Here is a 12,384-nt window from a genome sequence, read left to right on the forward strand (position 1 = left end):
TTGCGGTATGCGGGCCTCTCACTGTTGTGGCCTCTCCCGTTGCGGAGCACAGGCTCCGGACGCGCAGGCTCAGCGGCCATGGCTCACGGGCCCAGCTGCTCCGCGGCATGTGGGATCTTCCCGGACTGGGGCATGAACCCGCGTCCCCTGCATCGGCAGGGGGACTCTCAACCACTGCGCCACCAGGGAAGCCCAGATGCTTTCTTAATTTATTTTTAGGAATAAATAATTATTGTTGACTATGTGATCCCTTTGTACAGAACTGATGGGCCTAATTTTAATTTTGGGGGAATGTGGTGTATTAATTCTCTTTAGGAGTTTAGGAAATCTCTACAGTGTTAGTAGTAAGCAGGCTTTGCTTTTAGTTATCTGACATTTATAGTGCCCTCATTTTTTTATCTTGTTCAACTGACTCCTCTATAGAGCTCCATGTTTATTGACATCATTTTGGTTTCCTGCCCTTTAAAAAAATTTAATAGACTTTATTTTTTAGAGTAATTTTAGGTTTATAGGAATATTGATCAGGAAGTGCAGAGTTCCCCCTTCCAGTTTCTCCCTGTTATTTACATCTTTTGTCAGTGTGATATATTTGCTATAATTAATGGACCAGTATTGATAGGTTGTCATTAACTAAAGTTATGGTTTACGTTAAGGTTCACTCTGTGTTGCACGTTCTGTGGGTTTTGATAAATGCATAATGATATGTAGCTACGATTACTGTATCAACAGAGGAAGTGCACTGCCCTAAAAATCCTCTGTGCCCGTTTGTTCCTCCTCCCCTCCCTGAAATCCTAGCAACCACTGATTGTTTTACTGTCCCCATAGTTTTGCCTTTTCCAGAATGTCATATAGTTGGAATCATATAGTATATAGCCTTTTCTGATTGGTTTCTTTCACTTAGCAATGTACATATTTTTATGGTTCCTCACAACTGTTTGTATTGATAGCTCATTTCTTATTTCTGAATAGTATTCCACTCTATGGATGACCACAGTTTATCCACTCACCTACTGGAATGCCATCTTGTTTGCTTCCAAGTTTTGGTAATTATGAGTAGAGCTGCTGTAAATATTCATGGGCAGGTTACTGTGTGGACATAAGTTTCAACTCATTTGGGTAAATACCAAGAAGTGCAACTGTTGGATTGTATGGTAAGATTATGCTTAGTTTTGTAATAAACTGCCAAACTGTCTTCCAAACTAGTTGTGCCATTTTGCATGCTCTCCAGCAATGAGTGAGAGGTCCTGATGTTTCATATTCTCGTTAGCATTTGGTATTGTCAATTTTCTGGTGTGTAGGGATACCTTGTTGTGTTTCTAATGTGTTTTAAAAAAAATTACGTTCAGACATCTAGCAGGATCAGGAGTGCTTTAAAAAAAATCAATATTCCTACACCAGAAACTAACACAACATTGTAAATTAACTATACTTCAGTTTAAAAAAATTAATATTGGATAAATGCTGTACTGATAAGCAGTTCTTTAGAAGTTAGCCAAATAAAAGTTTAGCAAGATTGTCTTATTTTATACTTGGTGAGGTTTTAGCTTAGAGCTTGTCTAATTAGAAAGCCACCTACAAGTGGAATTACTGGGTCTGAGAATGCCCGTTTCCTCTTTTTCTAGCTATTGCCAAATTGTTCTTGAAGGTAGTTATGGTATTTTACTATTCCACTACATGATATGAGAATACTATCTCCCCGAAATATGCAGCACTTTAAGTATACTTATGACTCCCACTCCTCAAAGAGCTTCTCTTTAGTATGTCTTCTTTTTCCCTCTGGCCTCATTTTTCTCATTAGCAGATGCCATGATTTTCTCTTTTTCATTGAGGTATAATTCACATACCATAAAATTCAACCTTTAAAATACATAATTCAGCAGTTTTTAGTACACTCACAAGGCTGTGCAGGTATCACCATCTAATTCCAGAACATTTTCATCACCCCCAAAAGAAACTCAGTTACTCCCCATTTCCCTCTTCTCCCAGCCCATGGCCACTATCGATCTACTTTCCTCTTCCATGTTGGCTCTTTCATATAGATGGAGTCACATAACATATGGGTCGTTTGTGTAGCCTCTCGCACCCAGCCCAGTGCCCTCAAGGCCCATCCATTATGTAACACTAGTAATGACTAATGATGTTGAGAATCTTTTCATATAACCATTTGTATATTTTCTTGGGAAAAACGTCTGTTCAAATCAAATCCATTTTTTAATTGGGTTTTCTTTCTGTTGTTGAATTCTTTATGCATTCTGGATACTACACCTTCATCGGATATGTGATTTGCAATTATTTGAAGTCCAGTTTGTATATATTTTTTTGGTCTATTGTGCTTTAGGTGTCATATATTAGAAACCATTGCCTAATCTGAGGCCATGAAGATTTACACCTATGCTTTCTTCTATGAGTTTTGTGGGTTTTGCTCTAATATTTCAGTCTTGATATGTTTTAGTTAATTTTTGTATATGATGTGAGGTAAGGATCCAAAACCATTCTTTCACATGTGGAAATCCACTTGTTCCAGCCATGATTAGTCTTTTTTTTTTTAACCTTCAGTTTTATTTTTGTTTTTAATTAATTAATTTATTATTTATTTATTTTTGGCCGTATTGGGTCTTTGTTGCTGCGTGTGGGCTCTCTCTAGTTGTGGTGAGCGGGGGCTACTCTTCATTGCAGTGTGCGGTCTTCCCTTGTTGAGGAGCATGGGCTCTAGGCACGCAGGTTTCAGTAGTTGTGGCTCACGGGCTCTAGAGCGCAGGCTCAGTAGTTGTGGCCCACAGGCTTAGTTGCTCTGCGACATGTGGGATCTTCCTGGACCAGAGCTCGAACCCGGGTCCCCTGCATTGGCAGGCGGATTCTTAACCACTGTTCCACCAGGGAAGTCCCCATGATTAGTCTTGATTGGTCGTTTAGTTTGACAGTATCCTCTTCCCAAAACAGCTAAGGTGTGGGTAGATGAAGTCTTTTATCATTAGGTTTCAGTGTATTCAGGCTAGAAACTTCATTTCATTTGAATTGATCTTTTTTTCTGAATAGTGCTTTCTTTTGGTTGAATTTATATCATATGTATTCAATCACAGTAGTGTGTTGGATATATGAAAATCCATAAATATATAATATCATTAATGGGTCCTGATATATAAACTATATAAAATGATTTATTATCATTTCTAAGAATAAAAATACTTTTCTAAGTAATAAAAGTGTCATTTCTAAGAATAAAAATTTTGATTTGTATTTGTTATCATAAATCTTACTTAAAAATGTTTTTGACTATGGTATTTCTCTTCTTGTATTCAATAGAGCTTCATAGCAAGCTTCCAGTCTGGCCTTTGCAATAATTTCGGTATTGGTAAAGAACTAGGCACTTACTGATGAATTTACTTATTTTTCTGAACATATTAAACCCTGTCCTCTTTTGGAACCAGTTATGCACGAGTTTGAAAGTTTTATTTTAAAATTATATGACTGAAAATTATAGCAAGTTGTATAAGGATTATAAGGTACTATATCTTATTTAACATTTTGCATACATCTAACTTTTAAGGTGGGAACGTTCATTAAGGCTTCATGAAACCTAATTATGTAGAGTGAATGATAGCCTAGTTCCTCCTGCTTTCATTTGGCATCTGTGGTGTGGTCTCTGTTTCATAAAGATTGAAATAAATGTTCATTTTATTTTATCAAACAACGAGAAAACTCTAGAAATTTGAGAGAAGAATGTAGGCTTTCAGGTAAATGCCAAAAAATATCCCACGCCATGTTTTATTTATTTTTTGATTATGCCTAAGTTTAAACTAAGTCAATTAGTTAATTGACTTAGCCAATCCAAATGACTGGCTTTGAAAGTGAGCTAATTGACTTCAACATTTGGCTGTTTTGATTGTTAGGGTGATTTTCCCCTCTTTTCATATTGCTTTGTATACCTCTATTTTGTATCATATCACCGGGTGAGAGCAGATAATCTTCTCCAGCAAAGTTCTCTGTTCAGAAATACAAGGCAGCTGAATACTTATATTTATTGAAAAAAATTCACGTATTAAGTGGACTTGCTCAGTTCAAGCCCCTGTTGTTCAAGGGTCAACTGTAATTGTACTTTTCTGATAGAACCTACGAGCAGGTGCTTAAGCCTCTTTTAAATATTACCTGTACTTTACAATTTCTCCTTGCATGTCTTCTCTTCTCACTTGTACATATTTTGTTTGTGTTTCCTTTTTTTCATAGGTTGCAGTTATTCTGATGGATACCCAGGGGGCATTTGACAGCCAGTCCACTGTGAAAGACTGTGCTACCATCTTTGCTCTAAGTACCATGACTAGCTCTGTTCAGGTAAGACCATTTGACTAGGAAAAAAGTTTGTAGAAGAAATAAGATGAAGAGAATACATCTAGTTTCAGTTGTTGTTCTGTTATCAGCATTCCTATGGTGATATGTAAATGTTCTTTTTAGACTACAGATATAAGTTAAGCTCTTACAAGCTTAAGAAGGAGCCTAAACTATTTTTCCATTTTGATCATAAATATATGTAGTATATTCCAAGAAAAGTCTGAAAAGTGAAAATCGAAATTATATCATTTACATCATACAGGAAATGTAGATTTGGTAAAAATTGAAGAAAACTATATTTTAAAGTGTAAAGGAAAGATTATGTGATTTCAACATTATATGCATAGTTTTCCAAAAGATAGATGTTATTATTGTTTAGACAGACCTCATATTCTTATATGCAGACCTTTAATTGTACAAAGCTTCTGTTCAGTCCTTTAGCCTTATTTGGGATTCATTTGAAGTAAGCTAGAGTAGAATAAATCCGGACTTTTGTTTTCTAGATTTATAATTTGTCCCAGAACATTCAGGAAGATGATCTTCAACAGCTACAGGTATATATTTCTTGTAAAATCATTAATATATCATTTAAAAGTTTTAAGATTAAGGTAAGTTTTACAACTGAGTAGTTTCAGCCAAAGATTTGAAACATGGGAAGGCTTGGGGTTCATGGTAATCCTGCATTCTGTATCTGTGGGTGGAGTGGTCAGGGAAGGCCTTAGTGAGTTGAGCTGGGAACCGGAAGAAAGTGGGTGGGTCAGTCCTGCAGATATATTGGGGGGAGGGGTGTGGGGAGTGGTGCAGGGGAGGGGACAGCAGGAAGAAAGACCCTGAGGTGTAGTGTGCTTGGCGGGATCCAGGAGCAGCAAGAAGGCCGGTGGGTGGGGTTGGAGGGTGAGACAGGAGAAGGCCAAATGATGAAGTCAGAGAGGCATTCAGCTTCCAGTGATGCCCTGCCTTTGTAAGGACTTGGGCTTTTCCTCTGGGTGAGACGGGAGCCATGTTTTGATCAGAGGAGTGATATTATTTGACATATTATGAAAGGATCACCCTGGCTGTTGTGTTCAGAATAGATTTTTAGAGGCACAAGTGTGCATTCAATGAGACTGGTTATGGAGCTGTTGCAGTAATTCAGGCGAGGTTAAATCAATTCATATTTATAAAATGCATAGGATCATGTGCCTGGAAAACAGTATGTGCTTAGTAACTGCTAGCCATTACTTATTATACCTGTCACTGCTACTGTTATTAGTCATTGTCTCCTCTTCTCCATAGTAGCAGTTCTTTTTTCCGGGGCTGCTTTGGGTCTTCGTTGCTGCGCGCGGGCTTTCTCTAGTTGCGGTGAGTGGAGGCTACTCTTCGTTGCGGTGTGCGGGCTTCTCATTGCGGTGGCTTCTCTTGTTGCAGAGCACGGGCTCTAGTAGTTGTGCGTGGGCTTCAGTAGTTGTGGCACACAGGCTCAGTAGTTGTGGCACATGGGCTTAGTTGCTCCACGGCATGTGGGATCTTCCCAGACCAGGGATCGAACACGTGTTCCCTGTGTTGGCAGGCAGATTCTTAACCACTCTGCCACCAGGGAAGTCCCAACAGTAGCAGTTCTTACACATTTTTCCTGTAAAATCCTCTTCATTGAGTATTCCAGAGTTGGATGCAATTTGGCATGCTTCTCTAACTCTCCTCCCACCGACATTCAAGAAACATATCAGTACCAGAGTGGGGTGTCTTTTATTATAGAAATTACCTTGAATTAGTTCTAATTTCTATTTCTTTTAAAAAAAAAGGAAATAATTCCTAAATTTTGGTTCTTTTTTTTTTTTTTTTTTTTTTTGGTGGCGCGCGGGCCTCTCACTGCTGTGGCCTCTCCCACCGCGGAGCACAGGCTCTGGATGCACAGGCTCAGTGGCCATGGCTCACGGGCCCAGCTGCTCCGCGGCATGTGGGATCCTCCCGACCAGGGCACGAACCCGTGTCCCCTGCATCGGCAGGCGGACCCCCAACCACTGCGCCACCAGGGAAGCCTAAATTTTCGTTCTTAATGTTACTATTAGTAGTTACCTGTACTTCATAATTGGTGGTTCTACACCAGTGCCATTGTTCAGTGGTTGAGAGCTGTTGCTCCATAATACATATCCATCAAAACTTGAGTTTGACACCTTTTCACCTGAAACTTATTCCTTTCTAAGCTCCTTTTTTTGGAGTGCCTAATTTGTATGAGGCAGTGGACCAAGTGCTGTAGATACCATAGTATGTGAGGTAGACATGATTCTTTATGGATTTTGTAGTCCAGTCAGTGAGAGAGTACCTAAATGCCTAGGCATGGGTGATGTATTAGGACTACTGTCACAGAGTACCACGACCTGGGTGGCTTAAAACAGTAGAAATGTATCATCTCACAGTCGTGGAAGCTAGAAGTCGGAAATCAAGGGGTTGACGGGGCCACAGTCTCTCCGAGCCTGTGGGGAGAATCCTCTCTTGCCTCCTCCTGGCTTCTAGTGGTTTGTTGGCAGTCTTTGGCATTCCTTGGCTTGCAGCTGCAACACTTCAGCCTCTGCCTCTGTCTTCATGTGGCTGTCTTCCCCCTGTGTCTGTGTGTCTTTGTCTTCCCGTTGCATTCTGTTCCCTGTGTTTCTGTTATGGCTTCTTATAAGGACACTAGTCATATTGGATTAAGTCTTACCCTAATGACGTTATCTTAACTTGAATGATCTGAGAAGACCCTACATCCAATAAGGTCACATTTCACAGGTACCAGGGATTAGGACTTCAACCTATTTTTTGGGGGGTGGGCACAACTCCATAACAGGTGATAAGGATTATGATGCAGTTACGTAATTCTTCTTTGATACTATTCTCAAGAGCTCCACCATCCTCTGGTTCCCCAGATGTGTTTAAACATGTCTTTCCCATAATCATTTCAAAACTAAACGTTCCTGATTCTGTTAATTATGTCCTACTGTAGGGGAGGAAAAAATCTATACTCATCTTAGGTTCTTGGCTGAAGCAGGGATTGAATGGAAGTGCCTGCTTTGATGAAGAGGACTGAGACAGGTGTCAAAGTGCTTGATGAATCATAGGGAATGACCACATGGTTTGCAGATGGATGACAATAAAGAATGGGGAAAGAGGTTATTGTACAGAATGGTGCAAATCCTAAAGGAGTAGGGCTTTTTACTAGAAGATGGAGGATGATGGTTGAGAAGTGATAAAGGGAAGCAGGGAAGTCAGCAACCCCACCTTTTGATCTGGAGACACATGGGATGTGAGAGAATAAGAGCTGCTGCTTCAGATATTTATGGGGAAAATTGTGCCCTCAGGTTTTGTTAAAGCAGGGAGGTAGAAGAAATTCTCAGGGAAGGAGCTGGAAATTTAAGAGAGAGTTCATGGTGGCTCTGAAGTTGCAGGAGAAACAGTGGAAGTGTCTGACGGTGGGGGGCGGGGACCAGAGAATTAAGTGGCTGATAGTGCCAGTGCCTTCGACTGTGAAGCTGGAGGGGGGAAGTGACTAGGGTTAGGGCACTGGTCAGTGAGAACAGGGATGGTTAGGTCGGATGGATTTTACGCCTATGGAGGGTGACCACTGGGCCTAATGGCCAGAGGCCTTGTCTCATTGGACAAGGCTGATTGATGGTAGATCTAGAAATTGAATAAATATAAATTTTATGAAGGAGACAATAATTTTCTTGTGTACCTGGAAATTCACAAGAATCAACTGGTGAACTATTTAGAACTAAAAAAAAAAATTCGGTACCAATCACAAAGTACAAATACAGAAATCTGTAGGCTTTCCTATCTACCAACCTTAACCAGTTTAAAAATGTAATGGAAAACATTTGCTGTAGCAAAATATTAACAACTTGGAATAAATTTAAGGAGACCTGTATGAAGCACTTCAGTGTTGTATGAGGCATATAAAAGATTTAACCACGTGCAGGAATACACCTTGTTTCTTCTGTAAATATCTATATTTCATATGTATCTTCTATATGTGGAGTTAACACATGTTTATTGCTTACTCTGTACCAGACACTGCTGTGTATTATAAAAATGTTACCTCATATGAGACTGAGTATTATAAAGTTGTTACTTCTTTCCCATTAAACAGAATCATAAAGGTATTCTTTTGGGAACTTGACAGAATTGTTCTGAGATTCATTTGGAAGGTTAAATTGTAAAACCACCAAGAATATTACAAGGGGTGGGGGAAATAAGAGAAAACTGACTTAGTACATCTTATAAGGCTATAATTACTGCAACAGGGCACTGGTTCAGGGAAAAATAGATTAATGTGATATATACTTATGATATAGTACATTTTCATATATTTCATTTTACTTAATATATAATTACATAAAGGATGGATCAGTCAGTAAATGATGTTTGGATAGTTGCCTATGTATTTAGATACAATAGAAATTAGATACCTGCCTTGTGCTATATATGAAAATAAATTCCAGATGAGTAAATATTTTGATGTAAAAAAAAAAACTGGAAAAAAATAGGGAGAAATTAAAAAAAAAATACATTTATTTATTTATTTTTGCTGCATTGGGTCTTCATTGCTGCACGCGGGCTTTCTCTAGTTGCGGCGAGCAGGGGCTGTTCCGTGTGGTGCGTGGGCTTCTCATTGCTGTGGCTTCTCTTGCTGCGGAGCACGGGCTCTAGGCACACGAGCTTCAGTAGTTGTGACTCGCGGGCTCTAGAGCGCAGGCTCAGTAATTGTGGCGCATGGGCTTAGTTGCTCCGCGGCATGTGGGATCTTCCTGGACCAAGGCTCAAACCTGTGTCCCCTGCATTGGCAGACGGATTCTTAACCACTGCGCCACCAGGGAAGCCCCAAGGGAGAAAATTTTAAAAAAATATTTATTTGCTTATTTATTGGGCTGCATCAGGTCTTAATTGTGGCACGTGAGATCTTTTGTTGTGGCGCACGGGCCCTCTAGTTGTGGTGCGAGGGCTCCAGGGCGCGTGGGCTCTGTGGTTTGTGGCACGTGGGGGTCTCTAGTTTAGGCACGCGGGCTTAGTTGCCCTGCGGCATATGGGATCTTAGTTCCCTGACCAGGGATCGAACTCACATTCCCTGCAGTGGAAGGCAGATTCTTAACCACTAGAGCACCAGGGAAGTCCTGAGGGAGAATTTGTTAACCAAGATGTCAAAGGTAGAAGACAAAAGAAAAAAAGTGGCAAGATTTGATTCCATGTAAATTACAAAAACAGGGTTCTGAACAGGAGTTCCTTACCTATTAAGTGCTGAGGGAGAGAGATGCCCAGGTATCAGAGGTCCCAGTCTGGGGGACTGGGAAAGGTTTCCTGGTGGAGATACTCCCTTCACTCTGTGCCTTCTTCGTAGAGCCTAGAATTAAGCTCTCTAAATGGGTAAGATGATATCTACCATTGTAATACTTTTTCTCCTTTTAAAAGTTAATAATGTATAATATTACTGATGAAATTAGAAATATTATCCTTTCAAAAAATCGGGCACTTTGGATAAGGTTGAAGTCCCCCTCTCCCCCTCCCCAGAGGTAACCACTATGCCTATCAGTTTTGAATATATCCTTTCTATTCTTTTCCTGCATTCTGTAAACAGGTATGTATCCCTATAGGAAATATATGACATGTGACAACAAGCCCTTATCCAAATGCTTTGAGGCTACATGTGTTTTGGAGTTCAAATTTTTTTGGATTTAAAATTTTAAACATTTTTTTAAATTTACTTATCTCGCTGTGCTGGGTCTTCGTTGTGGCACTTGGGATCTTGGTTGTGGCATACGGTATCTTTAGTTGCAACATGCGTGATCTTTAGTTGCAGCATGTGAGATCTTTTAGTTGTGGCATGTGGGCTCTTAGTTGCGGCATGCAGGATCTGGTTCCCTGACCAGGGATCGAATCCAGCCCTCCTGCACTGGGAGCACGGAGTCTTAACTGCAGGACCACCAGGGAAGTCCCGTTTTTGGATTTTAGATAGATAATATGGTGCATATATTATAGCATGATGTCTAGGATAGGAATGGGCATTTGGTTAATACCTTCTAATTAAACATATTAATATTTCTGCAGTGAAATGTGTGACTAATTATATGAAATAGGATAAATTAAACCTATTTAAAGCCTTACATCAGTTTAAGGCAGACTTTCCTCCAAATGAGTTTGCTGCTTAACTTGGGGTTTTAGAGCTTTTTGGATTTCAGAATTACAGATAGGAAATCATGGTTGTATATAGTTTTATAGTGTGTGTTTCTCTTTTTCTATATATAGTATTTTAATTTACCAGGTACTTTTAAAAAAATTATTTATTTATTTATTTTTGGCTGCATTGGGTCTTCGTTGCTGTATGTGGGCTTTCTCTGGTTGTGGTGAGCGGGGGTTACTCCTCATTGTGGTGCGCGGGCTTCTCATTGCAGTGGCTTCTCTTGTTGCAGAGCACGGGATCTAGGTGCACGGGCTTCAGTAGTTGTGGTGCGCGGGCTCAGTAGTTGTGGCTCACGGGCTCTAGAGTGCAGGCTCAGTTGTGGCACACGGGCTTAGTTGCTCCGCGGCATGTGGGATCTTCCCGGACCAGGGATCGAACCCGTGTCCCCTGCATTGGCAGGCGGATTCTTAACTACTGCGCCACCAGGGAAAACTGTACTTTTTTTAAAAAAAACATTTTATTTATTTTTAACATGGTGATCTGTATTCATAGTTTAAAAATCAGTAGTCTTGCAGTGTTCATAATGAGCATCCCTTCTACGTCCCATTCCCTTTCTCCAGAGGCAGCCACTTGTACTCCTTTTGGCTGTGTCTTCTGCTATTTGTGTCTACAGTTTTAAAGAACGTGCTTATATTGTTCCTTCTGGATTTAAAAGACTTAAATATTACTTCTTATATAAAATTAGGATTTCTCTCTCTTTACAACTCTCCTACCCCTCACTCAGTTTCCTTCCTCTCATCTTCCCAGTAGTTCACGTTGCAATTTTTGGTTAAAAAAGTATTTGTATTTGCCTTATTATATGGATATATGTATATGTTCTTCATAACTGAGGTGTCTTATATCACTCTTTTCATTAGTTTAGTGTTCTTTGCTTATCAGTAATGTGTCTGCAAAGGAGAGACTCAAAAAATGTCTCAGTCTGATCTTAATATTTTAGGTTCTGTTTTATTTTTCCTTGGGGAGGCATGACTTCTTGGCCTATGTTTTCTTCCTTTAGTCTGGAGTGCTTCTTCTAGACCTGGGGCATAGCCGTCATCCTAGTAATTTATTTATTTATTACAATTATTTGTTTATGTGTTTATTTATTTATTTTGGCTACGCCAGATCTTAGTTGTGGCACGCGGGATCTTTGTCACGGCACGTGGACTTCTTTGTTGCGGCATGCAGAATCTTAGTTGCAGCTTGTGGACTTCTTAGTTGTGTAATGTGAACTCTTAATTGTGGCACACATGTGGGATCTAGTTCCCCGACCAGGGATTGAACATGGGTCCCCTGCATTGGGAGCATGGAGTCTTACCCACTGGACGACCAGGGAAGTCCCTATTTTCTTTCTTTGAATAAAAAATTATTTTTATTATTTTTGTGTGTGTGTGATAAAAACTTTTAAAACTCTTAGCACTTTCAAGTATACAGTACAGTATTATTAACTACAGTTGACCCTTGAACAACGTGGAGGGTTAATCTGCATATAACTTGGCATATTACCCTTAAGTTTCATCCATGTTGCCACAGATGACAAGGTTTCCTTCTTTTTAAAGACTGAAAAAAATTCCCTTGTGGTATATATCATCCATTATGTATATATGTATAATATATATAACATTTTTCTTATCTGTTCTTCCACTGACAGATAGTTAGATTGTTTCTGTATTTTAGCTATTGTGAATAATGCTCCTATGAACATGAGAGTGCTGATATCTATTTGAAATAATGGTTTTGTTTCCTTTGTATATATACCAAGAAGTTGGATTGCTGGATCATATGGTAGTTCTATTTTTAATTTCTTGAGGAACCTCCATACTGTTTTCTGTAGTGGCTGCACTAATTTACATTCCCACCAAGAGTGGACAAGGGCTCCCTTTTCTCCACAT

At 39.7% G+C, this 12,384-nt stretch overlaps 1 protein-coding gene across 1 annotated transcript in view; it reads left to right on the plus strand.

Annotated features, from left to right (window-relative positions):
- Positions 1-12,384, plus strand: part of ATL3 (atlastin GTPase 3) — a 50,902-nt gene that overhangs the window by 15,146 nt on the left and 23,372 nt on the right. The window contains exons 4-5 of the mRNA XM_007462104.1: positions 4,225-4,329; positions 4,830-4,880. Of these exons, the coding sequence (XP_007462166.1) occupies positions 4,225-4,329; positions 4,830-4,880 (156 nt within the window). The remainder of the gene's footprint in view (positions 1-4,224; positions 4,330-4,829; positions 4,881-12,384) is intronic.

This window comes from Lipotes vexillifer, unplaced genomic scaffold (genome assembly GCF_000442215.2).
Source record: "Lipotes vexillifer unplaced genomic scaffold, Lipotes_vexillifer_v1.1 scaffold1129, whole genome shotgun sequence".
Lineage (NCBI taxonomy): Eukaryota > Metazoa > Chordata > Mammalia > Artiodactyla > Lipotidae > Lipotes > Lipotes vexillifer.